Source organism: Myotis nattereri, assembly GCF_964212035.1.
Source record: "Myotis nattereri genome assembly, chromosome: 18".
NCBI lineage: Eukaryota > Metazoa > Chordata > Mammalia > Chiroptera > Vespertilionidae > Myotis > Myotis nattereri.
The window spans coordinates 10,366,395-10,392,764 of NC_138093.1; the positions used below are offsets into that span (position 1 = coordinate 10,366,395).

At 41.9% G+C, this 26,370-nt stretch overlaps 1 protein-coding gene across 5 annotated transcripts in view; it reads right to left on the reverse strand.

Moving 5' to 3' along the window:
- Positions 1 to 26,370, reverse strand: part of LOC308533919 (myomegalin) — a 140,503-nt gene that overhangs the window by 28,653 nt on the left and 85,480 nt on the right. For 4 of the 5 annotated variants that reach the window (XM_081112144.1, XM_081112148.1, XM_081112147.1 and 1 more), the window contains 11 exons: positions 25,971 to 26,165; positions 25,227 to 25,394; positions 25,018 to 25,099; positions 24,266 to 24,357; positions 21,586 to 21,702; positions 21,147 to 21,284; positions 20,006 to 20,118; positions 18,673 to 18,800; positions 8,572 to 8,660; positions 3,330 to 3,562; positions 654 to 1,089 (listed from right to left, as the gene is read on the reverse strand). In XM_081112144.1, coding sequence (XP_080968270.1) covers positions 654 to 1,089; positions 3,330 to 3,562; positions 8,572 to 8,660; positions 18,673 to 18,800; positions 20,006 to 20,118; positions 21,147 to 21,284; positions 21,586 to 21,702; positions 24,266 to 24,357; positions 25,018 to 25,099; positions 25,227 to 25,394; positions 25,971 to 26,165 — 1,791 coding nt within the window. Of the gene's footprint in view, positions 1 to 653; positions 1,090 to 3,329; positions 3,563 to 6,713; positions 7,084 to 8,571; positions 8,661 to 18,672; positions 18,801 to 20,005; positions 20,119 to 21,146; positions 21,285 to 21,585; positions 21,703 to 24,265; positions 24,358 to 25,017; positions 25,100 to 25,226; positions 25,395 to 25,970; positions 26,166 to 26,370 lie in introns of those variants that run through there. The other variant, XM_081112145.1, reaches the window with a different exon arrangement.

A 26,370-nucleotide genomic window follows, 5' to 3' on the forward strand; every position in this document is an offset into this window, starting at 1 on the left:
CCCAGCCACAGACCCCCGGGAGGAGCTGTGATGAAAATGGCAGGGGCGGGCGGTGACGGGAAGTGGAGGAGGGGATGGGGGGATGAATGGTGATGGACAGAGACTTGACTTGGGCTGGTGATCACACAATGGTGTACAGATGATGTGTTGTGGAGTTGTGCATCTGGAACCTGTATAGTTTTGTTAACCAGAGTTACCCTAATAAATTCAATAAGAAGGGGGAGAGGAAATGGCAGTGATAAGGAAAAGATGTCATTACACACCGCCTGTCTGGGCTGCCTTACAACCCTGTGCACCCCTACACTGCCTCCTATTGCAGTGAGCTGCTTCTGTCCAGCTCTCCCTCCATACTGAGTACCTGGAGCACAGAGACCAGGTCGTGTTGCCTGCTGCCAATACCTAGTATGTTACTAGAAAATTAAGCACTCAAGATACATTTCTGGGAAATTAATTACTTGAGAAATATTTATGGCATAATGTTGCAAAAGCCTTCCTAAGCCTGAATGTGTGAGAATATTATGACCACTGCCTGTGGTGCAAAGGTGCCCTTCCCTTAGTCCCTCTGGACCCACAAGGCAGAGCTGCTTAAGGAAGAAACTGACATCTCCAGCCCTTCTCCAAAGGCCTTTCATTCCATCTAATCCCACACTTACTTGGTGGGCATCCACTGCAAGGGCAGCCCCAAGGTCAAGGCTCTGGGGTCTGGGGCAGGGCCTCCCGGTCACGTCCTCCTCTTCTTGGCCTTGGTGCTTCCCAGGAGAACACACTGGCTCTGTGTTCATTCTGTCGATCTCCCTGGCCAGGTGCACAAGGAGCTCTGGACTCAGCTTGCTATTCCCTTCCCTGCTGCTCAGCACCAGCTGTTCCTTGAGGAGGTTGATGATGTTGTGGGCATTCTTCAGTTTTCTCTGGAGCTTTCTGAACTCAGCCTGAAGGCTCTTCTCATTCAGACCCCCTTTGGCCACGACCGTCTCCACCATCGCCTCGCCCTTCTCCTTGTCCTCCTCCATCTCCCATCCATCAGACATTGCTTCTCCCATCTGCTCTTTCAGCTCTGCGTTCTCAAGGCAAAGGCTCAGCATGGTGTTTCTGCAGGGAACATACACCATCAGGGGCCAAGTCTGGTCTTGGCCCGAGTTCCTGAAATCCCCCTTACCCACATCTCAGTCCATTATAGACTCAGAGACACCCCAGAGCATGAAGTAACCTGAGACCTATAACAACACTCTTATTCTATAGACAAGAAAACCAAAGCTCAGGAAGAGTCAGAGACTTGCCCACACACTCATTAAAAATCTTGGACTTAAGCACCTGGCTTTGTTGTCTTTACCCGGCCACACAGCCTCATGTTCTAATTTTTAATGGCCCCTGAAATACACCATTAAGAAAAAAACATAAAGACCTAGCCTGGGACACATTTATTATTATGCATTCTACAGTTCTCTTAATTAGCATCAGTCAGTTTTCAACTACTGGATGAGAAATTGGAACCTAGGAACATGGCAGAAATAAATAATGCAAATCAGAACTTCAAACACACTATGGAATTAATTGCTTCATGACTCCTGTGATAGGAGACCATCTTCATGAGAGCAGATGTCTGTTCTGTTCGCTCCGTGCCCCCAGAGCCTCCACATTAAACATTCGCATTTGCAGAAGAAATAAAATGGACTCAACAAATAATTTTCACCAAGACATTCTATCTAGATCCACCTTTTCCTCCCACCAAATCCTTTAGTAGGGTTGGTGGAAGCAATAAAAAGCATAGCTTTAACAAGGTAATTCACTTAAATAGGCAATTCACTTAACCTCTCTGAGCCTCCGTCTTCTTTTATATAAAACTAGAGGCCCGGTGCACGAAATTTGTGCACGGGTAGGGTCCCTAGGCCTGGCCAGCGATCAGGGCCAATTGGGGCCTTCCTTCCCCAGCTGCCAGCTGCCAGCTGGGTCTTTCCTTCATTCCACGCTGCCCCCTGGTGGTCAGCGCACATCATAAGGAGCGGTCAAACTCCCAAGGGGAAACTTTGCATATTAGCCTTTTATATATATAGATAAGGATTGCAGCAGTGACCTAGTGGAGTTCTTGGATGCTTCAATGAAATTACACGTGTGTGTGGTTAGCTGAGGGTCTGCCGTGGACAAGTCATCTAATTCTGCTGTACAGCTGCAGCCCTGCGAAGACTAACATCAGAATCCTATGAAGTGCTTTAGGGCTGAGGCCTAGGAATTTACATTTCTACTTAAGTTCCACAGGTGCTTCTTACGTGTGCTAAATTGGGAACTGCTGGGTAGGAGAGGCAAAGAAAATAAGTAATTCACAACTTGAAGCATCGCCAGCTGGCTATGCTTCTAGATTGAATTTCTCAGAATCCTGAAGTCTTGGAACCAACAGAAGAGCTTGTCTAATATGAATTAAGGAAGAAAATGCTTTAGGACATGGACTCAGATACACTGTCTATGAGAGTGTTTCCTCAATGGAGACAAAGGGAGCTGTAATTTACCAAAATGGAGGTGTAAGAAGGAGATAAAGGGCATGTGTATGGTATAGAAAAGAATATTTAATATTCTAACTTTATGCTTTGGGGAAAAATCCTATTGTTTTCACAATAATGAAAGCAAAGCTCAACAAAATCATCTCAAGAGATAGGCTAAGAATTTCATAAATTCTATCTGCTACAATATCAGCCAATCTTAAAGTTGGGTGGAGAGTTAAACAAATCAGAGTGTCAGGTCAGTAACTCTGTCAGGGGAAAGGAAAATAATCCATAAAAATATGTACATATGGTTTGATTGTAGGTTCAACTGTAGGGTCAAAAGAGATATACTGTTCTTACCTATGACAGCTCAACTAAGTTTACATATAACAGAGTTTAAGTAAAACATATATATATGTATATTTTAATATATTTTATTGATTTCAGAGAGCAAGGGAGAGGGAGGAAGAGATAGAAACATCAATGATGAGAATCATTGATTGGCTGCCTCCCGCACAACCCCTACTGGGGATCGAGCCTGCAACCCAGGCATGTGCCCTTGACTGGAACTCAACCTGGGATGCTTCTGTCCTCAGGCTGACACTCTATCTACAGAACCAAACCAGCTAGGGCAGTAAAACATATTTTAACAAGTAGAATCAAGGGAAGAAATCACCATTATCCAGTATTATGCACTTTTCTCTAAAGGACGTGTAGAAACATAAACGCATGGAGCCTGGGATGGGGACCAAGAAGCCCCATGGCAGGGGCAGATGCCTTGTCTGCAGCAAGGCAAGTCCCTCAGTTATGGTGGCCTCTCCATTGGCAGGCTCCCCAGTCTGGGGGTTGTCCTACCTGATGTGGGCCACAGAGGAGAATCCTGCTTCCTCGATTTGAGCCTTCAGCTCCTTCAGTTCCCCCTCAGCTTTCCTCTTCTCCTCGAGATGCTGGTGGACCTCAGCTCTCAGGTGGAGCATTTCCTCCTGAAGAACCCTGTTACTCCCCCCTCCTGTCGGGGACGGAGGGCAGAGAGACATGTTCTGACTCTCCACAGCTGCCAGACTCTTCTCCAAAGCCACTTTGATGAGCTGAAAGAAAAATCATGATTTAAAGAAGTCAGGCCATTAAAGAGGATCCAAGAGGAACATCAGATCTCAAGGGCAGCCTCGAATGGGAACAAAAAAAGGCAGACCTAAAGTGAGCGCCCTCCAAGGTCTTCCTCAGCCAGAAGGGCCCTGGAGACTGGTTTGGGTGGGGAGGGCACACCCAGGGAGCAGGGAGAATTGTTGCCATGGGCAGGAAGAGGAGATCCCAGAGTTGGGTGAGAAAAACAAAAACACAAAAGCATATAATAAATAAATAAAAATTCGAACAAATGAGGTTTAAATAGGACTGGAAAGTATGTGTGCTGTGATTTCCCTCCTGTGGGGGCTGAGTCCCCTGAATCTTCCCACAAGGCAGGAAGTTTCATCAGCTCCATGACCCTGGAGTCTGTGACTGAGAAGATCAAGGCTCGAGACACCAGCTCTCAAATCCTCAGACTGTGCCTGTAACTCAGACTCCAAAGAGGATGATCAAGATGGAGGGCTCAGGGTGCTGGCCAGTCAGGAGTCAGTGACAGAATCAGAATGTGGATGGGGCTGCAGGTAAGATACAACAAGCTGAGTTTCACTGGCTGCTGGAGAACCACACTCCACAAGTACTGAGAAGCTACAGTGAGGCCACCTGCCAGCAGCTAAGTTCACTTGTTGGTTAATCACCTTGTGCTGATGCTGCGGGTGAAACTCTCTCTGCAAATCTAATCGGAAACAACTTCCCAACTCCCCATCTCCCCTTTCTTTTAGGATACTCTTGACATTACTCCTCAATGTTTCAACTAAAGTGGATTGGATGGTTTTCCCTCAAATGAGAATTTTTAACTTTTAGACTTCCTTAATTTTCATCTTGGGCTCCTCTCCAGTTCCCCCCCTCCATGCATTTAAAAGTGTAGAAAACAAATTTGAGTATGATAATCAACTTAGTTTATGACTAATTATTTTAGTACAAGAATTTGCCTGGAGGTCCAGTCTTAATCATATATCTCAATATCTTCTTGACTTCTGTTTCCTCTCAATTTTGACCTCCCAATTTCCCACCTCTCCCCATAGCTATTTTTCGGTCATGTTATTTGTCATCTTGTATCTCTATAAATATGACTTGTCTCTATAAATTGTACTTGTCACTTATAACTTCATTCTGGCTGTACAAAATCATTTCCCAATGATCAAAGTCATTAATATATTTATGTGCATAACCATATAGTGGCCATACAGTGGGGTTGTGATTGGGGATACGTTGCAGAATTAATTAAATGCTTTATTCCTTCATTCAGGTCACAAATATGTTGAACAGAACAGAGTCCAGAGGAGTGTAAATAGATCGATGATCGATAGAGCTGCTCGGCTTGGCACAAAGCCATTGACCTTTGCTTTTGACTCCATGACAGAGCATAGTAAGTTAGGCTGCAGGTATGTGGTGGGGTTGACTCATGATATATATGTGCAATGGTGATTAGGAGCATAGCAGTTGGGATTGTGAAGAGATGTACATCCATGTCGAAGATGAAAGAGATGAGCAAAAACACAATTGCTCATTTCCTAGGCATCCAATCCCCCCTGGGATTGTGAGCCTGAGATTTGTGAAGTTCTGGGATGTCTGACTCAATGCCTCTGCTGCCAAACTGGGTGAGACTGGTGGCCACCCCTGCATGTGCCACAAGGCACCTGGGACAAAATAAAGGAAGGGGGACTGGATAAAACCACGTTTGAAAGTTTATAACCTCATCCCTCATTCAAACTATGTGATATCTTTTTATGTAAACTCTTTGCAACTAACTGAATGTTGCATCAGCTTTTAATATGGGTGAAACATTTGTTTTCTTTCTTTTTAATTGATTTCAGAGAGGAAGGGAGAGGGAGAGAGAGGTAGAATCATCAATGATGAGAATCATTGATCGGCTGCCTCCTGCACGCCCCCTACTGGGGATCAAGCCCATGATACAGGCATGTGCCCTTGACCAGAACTGAACCCAGGACCCTTCAGTCCACAGGCCAGAGCTCTACCCACCGAGCCAAACAAGCTAGGGCAACATTTGTTCTTTTCTAAATCTTAAAGGTTCCTTCTGCTTAAAAATAATGTCTGACTTTAATGATAGCCACCAATTTTTTAATGTACCTTCTGGGTGTATATATTTTTCTATTGATTTAAATATACCCATTTTATTTAAATACAAAATTAAGACCCATGGAATATTAACACTAAAAGGGGCCATAAAGTCCATCTGGTCTAATTTCCCACTATAAAATGAGAAAAGAGAGATCTGATTTGTTCCCAGGATGATCTGGGTTTCATATTTTCAGGTCAAAGGGAGCTTACTTTGGCTAATTTGTCTTTAAATTTTAAATACAAATGCATGAAAGTTAATATTTCCTCCCTCCCCCAATAAAACCCCAAGTATGTGTGGTGGTAGTATAAATATTTTAAGTCTATTGTTAATTGTATCTCTTATAGCTTTTTTCTCTCACCCCCCTCCCCCCATTTTCTAATTCATCTGTTCTATTACGTCAGGGTATAACTCAACTTTTTTGTGAGCTGGATTTCCATTAACCCCATGCAGGTCTACATGCAGCTCTGATCTCTTGTTTGAAGAGAGTTGTGCTGCTTTTACCCTATTGCTTCACATCTTTCATAATGTAAATCAGTTCTCTGATAGCATTAGGGGCATTAAAACTACTCTTTTCTCAAGTTCATCACACTAAGTCTGCTCATTTCTCTCTCCTTTGATTTTAATCTTGATTCTTGATGAACTTTTTTCCATTGCAAAAGTTCAAAGAAGAAAGATAATAATTGCTTATGCTAGTTTCTTTCCCAGGAATTTCCTAGGTATTTATTGTAGATTTTACATTTGATTGAGACACGAAATTACCACCATGGCTGGACCTGAGACTTCCTGAGGTGGGTGAGTTCATACTGGATAAAGCTACTTGCTGTAGCCTAAAGGTGGTTCTTGCCTTGGAAGAAACACAAAGGTGGGTGTGTTTGTTAGGGGACTTGTGTGTATGCCTGAGGTAGGAAGGGAGCTTTGTGCCGAGACCAAAGCCAACCTTCTAAGGACACAACTAAAAGAAGCTCAGAACCTAATCTCAACGGACTATTTCCCTGGATACAAGCAAACACATTTGTGAGAATCTGGACACAAAACAGTTATGGCAAAACAAGCTTTATTTAATTTGTGGCAGAAGAGTCACACCCTCAAGCTCCAGAAAAGTTGAAGTAAATTGACAATGATTTCACACACCTCTTACCCAAAACTGAAGATTAGAGTTTCAAGAAAAGGCGATGGAAAGCAAAATGGTGCTGACGCAAGATATCCTTCATCCAATAGGTATATACTTTGTCAATCATGAGTCAAGCCCCAATCCAAAGATTTTTTAACCCATAATTTATTATCTCCTATGTCAAGTAATATGGAAGATGTTGCAAGAAAAATACAAATGCCCCAGTGTAAAGGTTTACTTCAGGGTTGAACTGACCTTCTCAAAATGTGCTCTGGTCATTGTCTCCATGCAGACTATAGGAAAGAAGGTTAAGGAAGAAATGACTTTACTAAACAGTTTGCCTATAACTGAGAATTAGAATGAAGGACTTCTCAGAACCTGGCTCTTGTCTTATGTGTCTCTTGTTCATTTATTCTAAAGTCAATCCTTCCCACAGTAGCAATAACCTGCTGACATCCCAATATGTCTTAGGGTGAACCTTTGGTCATCCTGAAGATCCCTCTCGCTCACCCGGAGTCCTCAGTGAAATCAGGAAGTGAAAGGCAGAGGGACCAGTGCAAAGGGGCCGTGGGGTACATAAGTAAAGTTACAAGCATTGGCTAGGAGGACTCAGAAGAAGCTGTTAAAGTAAAATGGTAAGTAGAGCTCATGCAGAAACTCAAGGGGAAAGTAAGGGTCAGGTATGTCTAGAGCAATAAAGAGAGGATCTTGATAGAAGGTAAATAATCTGTGTTGAGGACTTGAGATATTCCAGACAACTACTCATGTCAAGAACCAAAGACTGTGCCAAATCCTATGAGAGTTGGGGAATGCTCTCTTGGGCTCTTCTTGTTGGTTTATTAGATGTCTCCTCTTTTTCTTGTGCAGATGTACAGGCAGACTCAGAAAGCCTCATTTCCCCTATAGTTTTCCTAATACCCCCAAGAAAGTTATCACTGGAAATACCCAGCTGCTTCTGCAAGAAGGACAGATACCAAAAATCCACTTTCTCCTTAAGTCACAGGCATGGTCCATGTAGGAGATGCGATGGCTAAATGTCACTGGGCAAGATGGAGACACAAAGGAGTGCTAGGGATCACTACTGGTGACTTAATCTCTGAGGTCCAGGCCATTAAATTCTTGAGCTTGAGAATATGCTGGTTATTTCATCATTGATGGTTGTTGAGAACAGTGTTTCAGCCTTGGGTTTCAAGTTCAGGTTTGACAGGGGCTTGCTCTTGAAGTGCCATCTCTTGGTCACTGATGTGCCGTGACCTGGGTGGTTTGTCAGATTTCCCAACAAAGTTTTCTTTTGTAAGATGAGATTTCACTGAGAATGATTCAATCCTCTTAGACTTTCTCAAAGAGCGCTCTCCCAAAGCAGGTCGCAGGCCCTGCCACCTCCCCAAGTAGCCCTTCTTTGACTCTCTGTCTTCAGTGGTGTGTTTCAGTTACAAAAGCCCAAGAGGAAAAGTGTCTGTGGTCTTGTTATAAGTAAAAATTCTCCTGGAGCTACAGCTATAGATGGTACATAGGGACAAAGGCCGGTGAAGGGGCAGAGAGAGCAGGGATAAGAGACAGAAGGAGTAAAAACGAAAGAGTGTATTGGAGAGAAAAATGGAGTGAAGATAGAGGTTGGCAAAGTGGCTGGGAAGCTCAGGGAGGGCAGGGAGAAGACTGGGAAGTGGTTTATATAAAAAGATAGCTTCTCACTCTCGGTCCACAAGAGCTGCAGGAAAGCACCAGACCCCAAAGAGTTATGAGTCTTCCACCCTGGGACCCAGAACCTGACTCAGACTTACTTGCTGGTGGCTGTTGTGTGCAGCCTCTTCCTCAATGCTGTCAGTGAACTCGGTGCTCGCATCTTCGGTGTCATCCCCTGCAGCTGCACCTGGAAATAAGTCCAAAAGAGAAAGGTGATTCCCTTCACAGGTGGCTTCCAGACGGCAGCTAAAATGTCACTCCTTTTGCCATCTGCCTCTGATTTCTTCCCTTCCCCATACGCATGGGTCCCTAGCCAGCAGGGCTGACAGGAAAGGCAGAACCAACGTGCCAAATCTGTAGAAAAGCCTTCTCACTATATCACTGGTATTTTCTTACTAACATTCAAGCTTATGCCTCAAAACATAAGCTGGCTTTGATTGCACAGACCCGTACCTAAGGAGCCCACTGTCAGGGTGGTTACCCTTTCACTAATTTCCAGAAAGTCTGAATTACAACCTCCCCCCTCCCTCTCCGCCTGCCCCAGTTCTGCCTCTGACTGGCTATGCAACAAGTTTCTCTTCTGTAACATGGGCCCAGCATGACTACCCTTTTCCCCACCACTGAGTGTGGACAGGGTCCCTGATTTTCTGGGGACTAGGGCAGTCCTGCTCCTCTCATACTTTTCCATCACTGGGATCAGCTGTGCATGGGGTGACACTCTCTCTGAGGAAGCCTCCTCTAGGGGCCCTGTGTCCTACAGAAGCTCAGGTCTAGTCAAGGCCCAAGGCACAAGTATTTCTTAATTCTTTAACACCCCCCATCCCATGTCTCAGACTCTTGCTCAATGCTAACATCCATTGCCTGAAGGGTTCTTGCACTGCTTTTTCCAAATGGGATTTAATCCATATTTTCATTCCCCAAAGATGGACATGGTTCCCTAGGGCACAAGCATCTATGCCCTGAACTAAGGGACAAGGAGCTGCAGTTGGTGGTCTGGGCAAAGGTCTAGAGCTGTGCTGAGCAATAGACTTTCTGCAACTCTATGCACTGCCCAACACGGTAGACACTGGTCACATGTGAGTGCCTACTGAGCACTGGAAATATGGCTAGTGTGACTGAGGAACTGAAATTTTAATTTAAAATAGCTTAACTTAAATTAAAATTCAAACATGTAGCTAGTGGCTGTCACATTGGACAGTACAAACCTAGGACATTTCTTCCTCTTCACATGTTAGAATAAGACTGTCTATCCATCCATTTTCAGATTAAGGCCTATGGCCCACATTACAGATTTCTTCTGAAAAGTGTAGGAATTTATAGTGATTAATTCATTTGAACACCAAAGAAAATCTACCTTGACTCTCTCTGGGTCTTACAGAACCCGCCCAAGTTAGAGAACCTAGAGATCTAGTTGTGACCCTGACCTTGGCAACCAACCTGGTCAAAACTCTTCTGACCTCTGAGTAGTAACCTGGGCCTCGGAGAGATTAGGTGGCGTATCCAAGGTTCTGACAAGAAGACAAGTGTCTGAACTTTATGAGGCAGCTCACTGTTCCTTCTAATGGCAAGTCAGATCTGTACCTTTGTTTCTTCAAGGCTCAAGACCCTGCTTCTGAGCTCAGACATCCCTGGATGAAAGGCCTTGCATGAATAACGAGCATTCAGTACCATCTGCAGAGGAGGTGAATGGGGAGGGTCACGCCCGCATTCCATCCCGGCATCTGCAAGTTCGTGCCAGATGTTTGCAATGGTCTGGGCCAATCTCATTAAAGTACAAAAAGGGAGTAGGCATGTTGTTCTAACAGCTTCATCTTAGGATTCACTCACTGATCTTCACCGTGCATGTTGTGTTATCTTTGGATCAAGGCAGTACCTGTTCAATAAAGCCGTACTTACAAGGGACCTCTACCACTCAACATCTTTGGAGTCCCCTGGCGGACAGTGCACAATAGGCATTCCCATTACTTAATCTTTTAAACCAGCCCCAGAACATCTGGTTCAGGATGTGTAGAGTGAATGAACACACTCCCTAAGCTTTGGCTGTTTTGGAAATTCACTGAATCCAGGATGCTAAATCACTTGAGGACATCTGTACCATATATAGGGTGTCCCCCAAAAAATGTACACACATACTTTGAATAATCTTAAAATACATTTTAAAAAATTGAGCTACCAGCTGTTAAAGTGTGTATACATTTTTTTGGGACATCCTGTATTATGCTTACTATCAATTTTTTTTTTCTGTACAACAGTACAAATCAGAATCTTTATTTTCTCCTGCCAAGAAAAGTGAATTGCCCCACTCAGTGGCAGATTAAGAAAACACACTTTTCATGGTTCCTACTGTTGGGCATTGGGCTAGAGAATGACTCTGTGACTGAAGAAAGCTCAGCTCTGTGAGGTCAGGATCCTCATCCCCACACCATTTTTGGTGAGTTATGTAGCCATTCTGGGCTTACATCCCAAGATGATTCCAGACTAGGTTTCAGGAGTAAGGTTTAGTGGGGAATCAGAATAGGTGGTTGTCACTGGTTTTGAAAGTTTTTGTCTAACTTTCTGTCCTCCACTTACCTCTGCCACCTTCCTGATGCCACATCCACCTTTCTAGATAAAGCTGTCTCTTTAATTCACTCGGGAGCAGGATACCATGGGTTTGAACTCATTAGGAATTAAAGGGAGACCAAGCAAGAACGCCCATTTCATCCCAGCACTCCACTACACAGGGGTTTTACTTTCCTTAATGTTTATTTATTTATGTATGTATTTATTTATTTTTAAGCTAGTTTATAGTCCCTGTATTTCCTCCAGGACAGTGTTAAGTGCTGCTCAGCCTTTCACCAACTTGGATTAGAATGCAGAAAGCTTTTTAGTGTTAGAGTGGGGTGGAATAAAAAAAATTATAGAGAATATTGGGATGAATGTTATCCCACACAAGGTCCTACATGTTTTACACATTAGACATCCCTCTTTCTGTTACCTTCTGGTTTTGCGGTTTTTTTTGTTTTTTTTTTTTAAATGACAATAAAAGAACTTCTTTTGTGCAAAATACCACTTTCTAAGCTTTTACAAGGCAACAAAACACTATCTTCAAAACTAACTTGGAATACTTTAAATTTCTAATTTAAAGGTGCTATGTTTTGTATTACTAAGCCTACTACTTATTTCTCATGAATGTGAAATAAAATAGTCTGTCACCTTTAGAATCTCTGAAAGCTAAGAATCTGTTCATTCAGATTTAACTTGCTTCTCCTTCTCCAGGGTTAAGTTTTATGTTAGATTGAAATTTTTATTAAAAACTGTTGAGGCTTCAATAATAGTTCTCAAGTTGTGATTCCTGCAAGTTTCTAGGCTCTGAAACACACATACTGAAGTGTTACCAAAACCTTCCCTTTTTAGATTTAGAAAATTATTTTCTGCCAGCGATCTGATAAGTACACAGAAATAAAGCAAACCTCTAAAATACTATACAATCCTTGGCAAAATTTTAATTATTATGCATATATATATATATATATATATATATATATGTTATCAATGAGGCAAAAACTCATGCATTTGTGGTGCTTTTTAAATAGCAGATGGCTATAATTATTAAGAACAGGGGCTCTGGAGCCAGAATGTCTAGGTTAGATTTCTGCTTCTGTCATTAGTTATATGACTTCAGGCAAGTCACAGCCTTTCCGTATCTCAATTATCTCAGCAGTTAACCCTATTAACTAGGGTTAATAATGACACCCACTCCCTAGTTGTGCACTTTTAAAGGGTTTGCTGCTTTTGAAAGTGCTTAGAACGGTGCTTGGCATATGGTGTGTACCACTAAACATTGCCCTTAAACATTATTGTCTTATTATTGTTGGTAAACTAAAGTGGCCCAAGGGTAGGTAACCAGCAGAGGGAAACTTTATACCTGTGATTAACTGGATCTGGATTGAGTCTATTGCATGTCTGTGTGTTTCCCCAAACAAGAGGCTGGAAATCACACTTGGTTCTCCCTGCTTCCCAGAACCGTTGAAAGAACACAGTTTTAAGTAAATAGAATGAGCTCTTTTGAGTGATAGGTGCTTCACACACTGGGTTCATCATCATCAAATTCTAGCTGCCCTCACACTCCATCAGGCACGAATAAGCCTTAGAGGAAAGCCATGAAGTGTTATTTTAATTCTGCAGTAAGGAGCCCAAACGGGTTGCACACAACCAGTTTCCCCCAACTCTAGAGTCATTACTGATTTCCCTTCCAGCCATTTATATGGGACCAGCAGAAAGAGTAACATTTTCCCATATGGTCACTCAGGATATGGGCCTCACATCTGACTATTCTGAAAGAAGATTCAAAGAGCTAAACACCCCACAGCATGAACAAGTTGGCGGTGCCAAGCGCCCGGCTGTTCTTCCCTTGCTGCCAGGCTGCTGAGCCGGGTCCTCTGGGCCCATCTCACTTTCACTTCTGGGCACCCTGCCAAGGGCTCATTATGAGGAGTCACATGTTCACATCATGAACCAGCTACTGCAGGCTCAAGTTTTATGATGCACTATGAGAGAATCAAAGGAAACCGCTCGCCTATCGAACGCGACAATTTCACCTGCATCCACTCCCGCCTGGACCATAAGAAAACTTTAAGAGTTCATATAGTCTTCCATAAACTTCTGCCGAGAAATAAAGTTCTTTAACTGGACAGATTCTGATCTTGGAACAGAAGAAGGTAGAAAACTGTTGTCTTTGGTCAAGTCCCTTCAGGGTGTATCTTTGTCTTTAAACTGCAACCTCTCTTCAGTCGCTACCAGCTTGTCCTTGATTCAGAAAGCAACTGTTCTCAGTGCTTAAGCTTCTACAATGTCAAGGAATTCTTCCTGCTCATGGTCTCTCTCTTTCCACGCAAAGGACATGGGAAGCAGGGCTTTCCAGGAACCTTTATGGGGACAGTACCACCCACCATAAGAACTGGCTCCTCACATCTCCATCCCTCTTCCTATTTCCCTCCTTCAGTGAGGAGAGCAAGAAAGGGTTTTTAAGGTACAGTAGTCCATTTCCATATCTGCAGGAAATACAAGGCTGTCCCTTAGGCTCACTTCTTTGAAAGAAGAAAAATTCAGGTTCCTTCCTCTTCCTCCCTTTAGTTAAATAAACACAAAGGCATTCATTCACTCACACCAGAGCCTTACTCTGACTTGGAATTTTAGTACAATGGTCAACAGACTGATTCTCCTATAAGGAAAAAAAAAGACAGGAGCTTTCTCTCTCTTTTTTTTCTTTTCTTAAACCTTTTAAAAATGAAACTAATAGTTACTGTTTGGCCTTGGATACTTTTATTGATCAGTAACAACTTTTTTGTGTGTCTCAACTCAAGTGGCTGAAATTCTAATACTTATATGTAAAAAGTACACTCTCCACGTCAGCACAAATGTTACCACAGGTTAGCACAGCACAGGGCCATGAAGAAATGCCCTTCCTGAGGAAAATACACGGACTGGGAAATAGACCTGGAAATAACCTAATGCCAAGTTACTGGGTCATTTAACATGTCACTTCCTCCTTCATTTAAATAGTCTGAAGCAGTTTCATTTTTCTCAAAAGTCTTAGGAGCAAACTTTTAAGCAATGAAAATAAAGCTGTTTTTATTATCAAACTGTCACTACTTCGTGGAAACAAATTCATGATTTGTAAAACATACCTGTATACACACGTGCAGCTTGAGAGAGGATGGCATTTTAGAGCAAGGACTTTGATCATGGCAAACGAAGCGGTGCGCACACATGTTACTTACGGAAAGCAAACTTCATGCATGTGCAGACATTTATGAGTTCCTTAAGGGAACCAGGAAGCTGATTTGGTTCATGAACCTAACACCCCTACTCTTCACATTATTTTACATCAAACATGTTCTGATGTTGCTGAACTTTCCGTTTTATCCTTCCAGCTTTTGCAAGAGGAAAACAGTATGACAGAGATGTTTATTTCTCGAATTTGACTTGAAACAACGGGAAAAAAGGGAAAGTAATGCAAAAAGAATGAGTAATTCACTTGGTAAGTTTAATTATTATTTGAAATCTGGTACAGTTATTATTGTCAGCTCTACAGTTTGTTTTCCTTCCACTTCCCATCCTTTGTTGGAAGCTAATTGCAATGCCAATGTTTGACTTGGGAAACGCATCCTGGCTCTTGTGATTATATAGCAAGAGGCTGAGAACTTACCTTCTGTCAACACTCAGACTACTTAACAGCAACATGCTTGCCATGTAATCATAATAAAAACGGTTTAACAAAGTTATCGATCCAAATGTCTAGCGAGAAGGTGGCGTAAATCATATTCCAAAAGGTGTAAAACTGTCACCCCATAGAAATCATTCCAATGAATGGTCCCATTGGCTCACTCCTTGCTTTTTGTTATTGGCTGCCTCATGAGCCCCATATTCCTAGCTCTTCTTTCTATAGTACAAATGGTTATATACCACCAAAGGGAGAAGAAAATCTCTCTGAACTTTAACCCCAAGAGAAATGAGAGAACATACTCTGCAGGCTTCATCTCTCAGGATATTAGTATCTGAAAAAGAAAGCTGATTTCACTTATTCTACCATCAGTACAATTTCTACAAGACAGGATGGAAAATGGACTGTGTGCAGAGGACCAATATTTCTTCCTAACTTCATAGGAAGTGTCACATTTCCCTGCAGGGCACTGGCTGCTGACCTGTATAATTACTACTGAGGCCCGAGTTGAAGAGGCAACTTGAATTTTTCAGGGCTGTCAAATGTGAAGATTCTGTGACTTTTTCATATAAAAATACCAGAAACCAGAAAACAATGGCTTTACCCTAACAACAGGAACTAGAGTTTTCTGACACTAGCTCAAGGAAAGCCAAGGAATAAAGCATTGTTCTCTCTAAGGCTTACAGCCCAAAGGGAAGTGACTTTAGGTACACTAGTCAGACTTTATTCCTCGAGGAAAGGAGCAATTTGGGTATAATCTGATCTGCTCCCCCTTCACCCAGAGAACCCTAGGTCCAACTGGGAGACAAAGAAAAACGAAATCAATTTCATGAACTGCATTGAAGCTATAAAGCAAACTTCTCAGGACCAGACACTGAATTTGGAGCATAAATAAGCATAATAGTGATAGGTCTTTATAAAGATTTGTCACAGAGATCATGTATGCATAAACTGTGCAAGTGAAATATACTAAAGAACCCTCTAAGAAAATGTCTTGTGGCTAGAAACTAATATCCTATTCAGGTCAAGATTTTCTTGCTTTAATAGAGCTCTCACTATATATAACAGCATTGACAAATAATTTAAAAATATGAATAAGGAAGTAGAGGTACCAAAAATATTGCTGCTGCCAACAATCGAAGGAAGAAAAATGCAGTGGGGGTAAGGGTAAAAGTACACCTTATCAAACTAAAAGGCAGACAATATTAGAATAACCCAAAAATGTCTTTTCAGAAGTTAGAACTTGGCTAAACAGCTATGATCTGAGGGAGAATTTAATTCATTCATTTTCTTTCAAGATTTTTTTATTCAGGCATAAAGTTCCATAAGCAGAACACACAATGCTTTATCTAAAATTATGGTGATGTTGAAAAATGCCTGACACAGGAAGCACAATCTAATAAGAGAAAGGGTCTGTGCTTCTAAAGAGAGAATGGATGCTATTATATCATGTTAACTCTAGTTGATATGGTCGATCACAGTATCATCTATATGTACGTTATAGGACAAAATTCATCAGAACTGTGTCCCCTAATAAGATGTCAAATTGCCAAAACCGGTTTGGCTCAGTGGATAGAGCGTCGGCCTGTGGACTGAAAGGTCCCAGGTTCGATTCCGGTCAAGGGCATGTACCTTGGTTGTGGGCACATCCCCAGCGGGGAGTGTGCAGGAGACGGCTGATCGATGTTTCTCTCTCATCGATGTTTCTAACTCTCTGTCTCTCTCCCTTCCTCTCTGTGAAAAATTAATAAAATATATTAAAAAAAAAAAAAGATGTCAAATTATCACACAACAGTGGTCGACCAGAGAGCTCTCTCCAGGCAGCCCTGTTTGCAAGCCTCATTCCAGCTACCAGAAAAATCAGTACTGATTTCAGTCACATCAGTGGTATCAAAATTAAACTCTTAATTTATCCTCTGCCACTAAAGCACTGAATTTTCTAAAATGTTTTCCAAAGACAGTATCAAAAGGCAAGTAACAAGTTAGTCTGTCCTTTTGGAATCTAAATCGGGACCAGAAATTCACTTACACTTTTCCTCTCTAATCTATTCCGATAATTTTTTAATAGGAAGTTGAGTTTCTCATTATTCATCTAACTTGAATTCCTCTAACACTTAGCAACAGTTCAAGACCCCAAGGGAAGTTCCTACTCTTGTTCAAGGTTGACAGAAGCAGCAGTGGTAATTAACGTAAGTTCCTGTAATCATTGTGAATCATTAGAACCCAAGTCACCCAAGGTTGAATCTTAGGAGACTTAGAAAGCTTCCTTGGTCTATTCGTAAAATTAAGAGATGACATTTCCTAAATGTTTTGGTTGGCTGACATTTTCACTGCTCGAATACCCACCTCCTTACATCCAGAAAGTCACAATAAGCTCTGTGCAGGAAGGGCCTCTTAAGATTAGAAGAGTAAGAAAGTGGATTGGATGGTTCTGCTTATACTTCCTATTCCTTTCCTTAAATGACTCCTTTCCCCGCCAAAGCCACTAAACCTGGAAAGCACTTCCATGAAGAGGAAGGCTTATTAAGGCTATCAGTCTTTGCAAAATACTTTATAGAAAATGCTAGGCTGTTCTTTTGGAAGGAATTTAGAATGTCAGGCAAGCCATGTCAACACAAGAGTGTGAAAGAAATAACTGTCCTGGAAAACAATGGAGGGCAAACAGGACACTCACTGCACTCCACCTTGTTTACAAAGAGCAGTCACATTTACGGTGCTAGAAAGCCTCAATCCCTGCTCATCAGGTTTAAAAACCAAAATCTTAGCTTCTAATCTAAGCAACTGCCATCCAGCAAAATAGGTATCTCATTTGAACCCACAGAGCTCCAAGTTATCCTGGTTACTTTTTACACTGTCACCAGCGATGAACCAGTACAATCTCCAGTGGCCCTGTCCTTATACCTATCCTGTCGCTGTAAGAAAGCACCGACACAATGACTGAAACCTATAAACACAGATCTGTGACACTTATTTCTAAACTATTCAAACACCTCAAAGCCTGAAGCCTATTGCTTATTTTAATATGGAGAAATGGAGAAGCACTAAGAAGTGAAAAATATAGGACTCCATCAGGGCTACTACCACCTGAAAATAGACAAGCAATACACTCCTCTGGCCATAATGACTTATTTGGTGAAATACTAAGTTTAATGGGGGACGTTCATTTCAAATTATCTTCTTACATAGAGGATTCTGACTCTAGAAGACCTGGGAGCTTTCTTCAAGTCATGATCTGACTAAATAACATACCCTTGGTTTAAAGAAAAAGAATTTAATGGAATTTAATCTCCTAATCTAATTTCATAGTCATTAAAAAATCAATGCTGAACCAATATCGGAGGTAAAGGTTTACTATCAACGCTCTATCCTTTGCCTCTGCTCTTTCACGTGGCCCTCCCAATGCTATATACAGTCTACCATGACAAGACTTGGTTTTGGTTACCTTCCGATAAGGATTATATCACTTATGCAAAGTCATTTTTATAGACTTTAAATCTCTCTCTCTCATCTTGAAACTTTAAATTACTCTCCCTCAAAGAGCAGGAGTTGACTGAATGGCAAAAATAATACACACGCATGCATTATGACATGATATGGAACATATGAAATGGACTGTGAGAGTGGGGGAAGAATAAACTTTATTGGCCCACAGAAGGGATGAAGGAATCAGGAGGAGGCGCTGGGGAAGAGAATGGATACGGGTGGGAAAACTAAAATGGAATGATTTAAAATGTGCAAATACACTTTGTAACCTCCACCATTCAATGTAGAGATGGAGATGTACTGTGAAGTTCAGGTAGACTAAAGTGAGTTTCACTTTGTAGCTGATGCTACTTGTACCAGTTTTATCATTAGTAAGTCACCATTGAATTCTGCCAGTCAGACCAGGCTCTCTCTGGTTAGTACAAACAAGGCTTTCCATCCTGGTTGCAGTGACCCGCCAGTGCTCAGAAGGCATGCTTGTGACGAACTCGCACACTTTCCAGTTCCCCACCTCCATTGGCGGCCAGGGTCTCCAGCCTGCTTAAGCGCTCCAGGCTTCTTCCAAGAATTTCTTCGAGCCGACCGCGCAACACCTGGGCCCCTTCCAGTTCCACCTGCAGAGTCTGGTCTCTGTCAGAGCTGATTAAACATGCCACACGGAAGGAAAATGGATTAGCCATCAACTGTAATGAGTCCACCTGTGCTTGCAAAGAGCCATCAATGCCATGAGACCTTCTAAAGCAAGCATGTCAAACTCACGGCCCGCGGGCCGCATGCCTCGTTTATTCGGCTGTGTTAGCCTTTGAGTTTGGCATGCTTGTCTAAAGTAACTCTTCTCCAGGACACAGTGAATGAATGTAGTCTTTGTTGTGGCATTTGTGGCCACTGTGGTAGATTAGCAAGACCTGCTCCTTTCTTTAAAGTTTGTCCCTTATCCTAGGCTCTGGGCCAATCTCACAGGACATTATAGCTCCCGAGATTTATCTCACACCCCTATAGCACATAAGAGAAATTTCATTATTTGACTAAGAGTGTTAGTTTCTGGAAAAAAAAAAAAAGGAAAAACTAAACATAAACTGAAGCACTATTGAGTCAAGTAAAATACTTGTTCTCTTGTTTGTTAACCAGACTCGACAGTGCTCTGAAAAGGAACCCAGTTCACAGACATTAAGGATCCAGACATTCTTTAAAAAGTAACACAATCAGGGGGTCCTATTCTACCTTTCCTCTTCCTTCATTTGCTTCAAGTAGAAAAAAAAAATTAAATCCAAAAATAATAGAAACTGAATAGTAAAAGAATAAAGGAATAGTAAAAGAATAAAAATCGGGAAAGAGAAAAGGGGGCTAGGAGGGAAGGCAAAATGTACAAAAAGGGGAAGAATATAAAATGGACTAGAAAGATATAATATACATGACCCAAATCAAGAGGGACAAGAATAAAGACTGGTCACGATGGCTATTGGTGATCCTGGGGTGATATTGCCATGGCAGTAAATATGTTTTCTTCAATGATACTCAACAGTATCAGTTCCCATTACAGACTTAGTCTTATAGTGGAACAGTCTTTAGTAGGACACAGAGCAGAGAAAGGAAAGGACTATACATGGAGTGCTTACTAGAGGCAAGGCATTATTTTAGAAACCTGCTAGGTCTTCTCATTTGAAATTTGCAACAGCTATATGACTGACTTAAGATTGGACACTCTGTTCAAAGCAATCCACACAACAAATGACAAACTGGGCAGTCCCAGTAGCCGTCTCTGCCTTCTGTTCTCCCCTCTTCGCTATCGTACGCATCTGCACTTACTGAGAGTAAACGGGAACACAGTGCAGCCACTCTCTTACCTGTCGGGATGGGCATGGAACTTCACCAGACTGCTATAGAGCTGCCGCTCTGCTTGTAAGGCCTCATTGAGCCGACTCCGTTCATCTACCAGTCCTTCTAGCATCAGCAGCAGCTGAGGAAACAGTAGAAGAAATGTGCAAATGGAGAAATGAGACATGAAGCCAGTTAATCCTGAGAAAGACTAAAAGAATGCATTAGCATGTACTTTGACTAAAAGGAAGCTCACTATATTATTACTTACTTATGCTTTCCATGGTATTTGTTTTCAAATCAATGCCACATGAACTACCATTTTTTCTTCTTTAAAACCCTATCAGGCAGTGTTTAAACATGGAAGCAAGTAGAAGATAGAGAGGAGCCAGAAGCCTAGGAAAGAGGCTGAGAGAAAGGAGGGGAAGAGAAAGAGAGGAAGGGCAAGAGGGAAACATGTAATGGGACTTCCTAGTATTCTTCATTCATCCAATAAATACTTATTGAGTCCCTTTTATGTGCCAGGTTCTGCTCTAGGAATAAGCTTACTATCTTGTCAGGGGGAAGACATTCATCAATCATGTTTGTCACTGTGTCACTGTGAGCTCTGATAAGTGCGATAAAGATGACGAGCTACGACAGTGCATGACCAGAGAGATCTGTTTAAGGAGACTGGTAGAGTTAAAAGCCAGACTGGAGTGACATGAGCGGTTAGTGAGAGGGATGAGAGTGGAGACCAGCACAGGCAAGTAGGTCTTCTGAGAAGTTTATCATTGAAAAAAAGGTTAGACATGGGGCAGAAGCTACAAAAGAACTTGGGGAAGAGGCAGAAGTTTTTCTTCTTTCCTTAAAAAAAACCCCACAAAAACTTAAAAATTTAATCACTTTTAAAAGATGGTTACATGCAGGCAGATGGATTCAACCGAGAGAGGTGACTTAGGGGTCAGGGACAACTGACGGTGTGTGACGAAAGAACTGCTTCTCCCTCCACAATTACAAGAGTAAGGAAGGGGCCTCTGCGCTGGTGGCTGACACTGACCAAGGCAGGACACTCCAGAGCACAGATTCTCCATGAAATTCTATCCCCGGACCCCTTCACAGCCAACTGAGATGGACAGGTTTTCCACTGTTTACTTCAGTGAAAATAAGGTTTGTATTCCAATAACTTACTTGTTGTCTTCGGTTTCCTGAAGCTTCCTGACCCTGTGATTCTACCAAAGCAACTTTTTCCCGAAGAAGTAAGACTTCTTGAGTCAGGCGGTCCATAGCTGGTATGTCTTCAGGATCAACCAGTTGCATCTGCAGGTCCTAGAAGTAAACAAATGGGAATAGTAATAAAAATACTATTCAGCAAAGGAAAAAATGCTCCTAAGACAGTCTGCTACACTTTCAAGTGGGATACGGATAAGCCATAGGAAGGTAATGATGTATTCTGAACGGAGTCACAGCAACTCTGATTCAAGTCCAAGAGAACACAGCATTATCACGAGACTCTAGCAGTGTGTCCGAGAAATAAGCACTGGCCAACGGACCAATGCATCCGAACGTGTGTAGGTGCCTATTCTGAGTTGTAGCTATTTCCAATGGTCTTTAAAAAGCTTTGAGAGACCTTTATGAGGTCTTCTTTAATCTGTATGTTCCTGGTCAGGGACTCCACATCAGCCGCCTGCACCTGCAGCTCTTCCTCTTGCACAGCCATCATGGACTGTAGAGCAGAAAGTTCCATCTGTGCAGAGAAGAAATCCTCAGGTAAATTATAAGCAACAAAAATTTTATTTGTGTATTTTCTAATTCTATCAAAGCTTACAGTATCAATGTGTGGGCTCATGATGATTTATAACGATACCAAGTTATCGGATGGCTCTGGGCTCCTGTGGCATGTTAGGAGAAAATGTTCCTCCTCACATTTCTTTGCATGAAGAAGCCCTGGCGGTGTAAATCCTGACCCCTCTCCACCCCTTTCCTCACGCAGCCCTGGGCAGGCAGGGGGACTATCGTAATGGTACAGGGGGGAATAATAAGCCAGGCATGCTTGACTAGGTTCCGCCTTTCCTAACCTTCGGAGAGAGTTGCCTGCAGGAAGCCTGTCTTTGCCAGGGCTTCTCCAAGGGCAGGCCCCTCCCTACCATGCAAACTGGGGAATCTGCCCAGGCCCAGTGTTGCCTGTGACTGGGGAGATAAGTCTACCTAATTCTGGGGACGGGCTAGCAGGCCCATTGGCTCTTGCATTAAGTTCTCTACCTAAGCCTTTATCAGTAACACAGTTGATAAGGTACCACATCATCTGCCATTACCTTGTTTTATTTCTTAGTTTGTTCAGGTCTGCGTTATGGAAAAAAGGGGTGCTATGTATTAGGCCCTCTTCAGAGATCTCTATCATTAAATATTGAGATAATTTAGTCCATTAAAAAAAAAAATTGCCGAAACCGGTTTGGCTCAGTGGATGGAGCGCCGGCCTGCGGACTGAAGGGTCCCAGGTTCGATTCCGGTCAAGGGCATGTGCCTGGGTTGCGGGCATATCCCCAGTGGGAGGTGTGCAGGAGGCAGCTGATCGGTGTTTCTCTCTCATCGATGTTTCTAACTCTCTATCTCTCTCTCCCTTCCTCTCTGTAAAAAATCAATAAAATATATTTAAAAAAAAAAAAAAAAAAAATGAAAACATGAGGAAGAAACATTATTGCAGCATGATAAAGATCTGCAGTCAGACACACATGGGTTTCAAATCATGTCTTAATATCCCTGACAAGACATTTAAACTGAGTTTCAGTTTCCTCAATGGTAAAATGGGAATAATACCTACTTTTCAAGGCTATCTGAAAATAAAAAATATATATCTAAAGTGCCTGGCACATACTAGACAATCAATAAAGGATGATCACTATTACCACCACTACAATTATCTCAAGATAGTAGGGGAGTACTTAAAAATTGGGAAAAATCTTCATGGCTTTTGGAAAATAACAGATATTAGAGCAAAGTTGATAATGAATATAAGACACTGAACTGAGAAGTTGGTAGTTAAGAATACATAAAGGTAAGTAATATAGCTAAATATCATTCACTCCAAATATCCATTTACTCATTATAATTTTATAATCCTGAAAAGAGGACCAGACCAAAGAGTATTGCTCTGAATTGAGCATATATGAGAAAAACAGGAACTGCATTTGGAAACTAAAGAACTGGCATGAATAATCAGATAATGGTTGGGGTAGAGGTCCCCCCGCTAAAGGGGAGGATAACTGGGGGATTTTAAAAATTCCTATTTTTAAATGCCATGCAACTTCATATCCTCAAACTTTATTCATATAATGTGGGCCTGTTTTTAAGGAGATAAATGGTGTAGAAAGAGATGCTAAGAGGTATAATAAGATACTTTGATCACAACTATGAACACAGGCTTTACATTACAGATCTAAGACAAAGAAGTGGAACAAAACTGAGGAACTACACAGCTTAGCCAGCTGAACTGGACTTAGGAACCCATGACCCGAACCGACCTTCTAAAACAGATGCCCTGGTAAATAAAGGCCCTTAGTTGTAGTCTGGAACACTATACTGTGGCCCCAATATTCCCTCTGCGTCATAGCTGGACATACAACTAGCTGCACAGGGAGGCAGAAGGGGGAGAGAGTCTGTAAGGCCGAGAGGCCTCTCTAAAAAGACTGATGAAAACTCTATTGCTAGAAATAGAGCATAAACATGGGGGGAAAAACATGTTCCAGGAAATGACTACTTAAAAAGCATTTCAAGTCACGAAAGACCTGAGCTTAAATCTTAGCTTTAGTATTTAATTATATGACTACTCCCTACCTCTGTGCTTTAAAAAATCTGAGTTTTAGCTTCTTCATCTAAAGTAGGGCCAATACCACTTACTTTGTATAGAATTGTAAGTATTAGTGCTAATTTAAGTAGCCAATACAGTGCACTGCATTTAGCAATTACTCAACATTAGTCATCATTCTCAAATTTCTCTTGTTCCATGTTTCCAAAACTAATTTTATGGATCTAATGTCATAAATCTAAGCAGCAATTATATAGCATGTCATTTATTCCCAATTACTTTTTTCCAGTTAGCAATGGGCAGAGAAAACTATTATTTTAGCACTTAAAATGTTTTAACAGTCCCCATTTATAAAAACCAGAGCATCCTGGAGAGGTTATATGTATATAAAGTGATTTATATTTTTCTCCAGATATTATAGTTGGAGAAGTGTACTTTCTTAAATATAAATTATTTTGAAAGAAAAACCAGGAATTTAGAAATTAGGCTTGACTAGAAAACTCACCCGACTTTCTCTTTCTTTTTTAGCCATGAGTTCAAGTTCTTCTTTGGCATTAGTCAGTTCTTTTTCCAGCCCTGCAACTGTGTCCAAGTCTCCTAAAATTGGAAAAAAAACCAACAGTGCTAGTTTCTATCACTATTAACATGGCATGATCTCTGCTGCCTCCTTTCTCAGAAATTTACTCTGAAGATACACCCCAACAATAAAAAACAACATATATGCACAGGTTGTTCTTTGCAACATTATTTGTAAAAGCAAAACACTGCAAGCAACCTACATGCTTATAAAATAAGATTAAGTAAGACATAGTATAACCACACCAAGGTTAAATTTTCTGTGTGATAAATTATATTGTAGTTATGGAGGCAACTGCCTGCCCCTCCCAACACTGAAATGTCACCTTACAGCAAGTGTCCTCAGCCTTCTTAAAAGATACCCAGAAGGTATCACCCCATCGTTCTGCTGTGCAGGTTTGGAAACACTACCTCCTACATTACTGAATCCCTGCAAAGCTATCTGAAAAGGAGGATGCAATTTCCCTGGCCAAACTGCATACCCAGCGCAATCACCTCAATTCAACATAAGGAAAGGGCAGTTCTTCCTAGAATAGACACGTCTTCATCCTTTCAGGGGAACGCAAATTTAATTTTTCCATTAAGGTAGGAAGGGAAAGAGAGTCTTGGCCAAACCTATTAAAAGAGAATTATGGGAAGGAAAAGCAGAGATTCCTTAATGAAATGAAATTTGATGCTTACCTAATGGGGACTTGGGTATGGTGGTATCCCCTTTGGTAGTCAATGAAGTTCTATCATCTCTGGAGGGTATGTGCACTGAACCCTGAAAATTGGAGGAGTTGGGGGATTTAGGAAGATGCAGGAACCATGATCACAATGACAAGGACTTGGATTCTTCTCACACATGTCAGATAATTATCAAACATATCTACACAAGTCTACAGTCTTACTTGATCAGTCTGCTCTCCGAGGCGGGGGCTGATGGAGGTCCTTCCAGTCAGCTGGCTGGAGATGAGTGCTTGGGACACCATGAAGTCTTTCCCTCCGAAATATTGGCGAAGGGCCTGCAATTCTGAATTTCTTTCCATTAGGGCTTGCACCATCTTCTCGGCAGCAGCCTAGAATGGAAATCACACATGACATCAGAAAGATTCTCTAATAAAACAAAATTTGTGTTCTGATGTTATATGTTAAAAGCCAACCATTTATGAAGCCAGTTTTGGGACCCTAGAAAATAGTTTCCTTGCTTTCAGTTTACAGGGAAAAACAGGCAATGAGTGAAAAGTCTCTCATAGGTAGAATATTAGAAAAAACTGAATATAACAGATATATTAAAGATAAAATAATCTGAAATTGGTTCTGCTAGAACTCATCAGACCAAGGTGTCAAGATTCTGGTTTGGTCCTAGCTGGTTTGGCTCAGTGGACAGAGCATTGGCCTGCATCAGTCTGCAGTTTGAAGGGTCCCAGGTACAATTCCAGTCAAGGGCACATGCCCCGGTTGTGGGCTCAATCCCCAGTACAGGGCGTGCAGGAGGCAGCCAATCAATGATTCCCTCATCATTGATGTTTCTCTCTCCCTCTCCCCTCCTCTCTGAAATCAGTAAAAAATATGTATTTTTAAAAAAGATTCTGGTTTGAACTGGGATAACAGATGTCTTCCTTTACTCTGGTAAAGTGTGTGTTAGTCCTTACCTGGCTCTGCCGCTCCCTGGCGCTCATAGACTGAAGCAGGCCCTGCATCTCCACTTCGTGCTCCACTGCTAGTTTGTTTCGGTCACTTAGAAGGTCCTGCAGCATCCTTTCCTTGCGCTGCAGACGCTGGCACAGCTCCTCGGCGATCTCACTCTGCCCTGGTCCGAGTTTGCAGAGCAAGGTTGCACTAACATCCTAAGACAGAAGAAACAGTGTGAGTTTTGGAGGAAAGAATTCCCTCTACTACATATCAGAGGGCTTTTAAGAATCTATCATGTAAGAAAGAGCTGTGAGATTCTGAAGAACAAGTATCAGTGTTTCATTTGTTTGTGTTTCCCCAGACCCAGCGCAGGCCTGGCACATAGAAGCCTATATATACATGCTCAGTGAATGAACACTG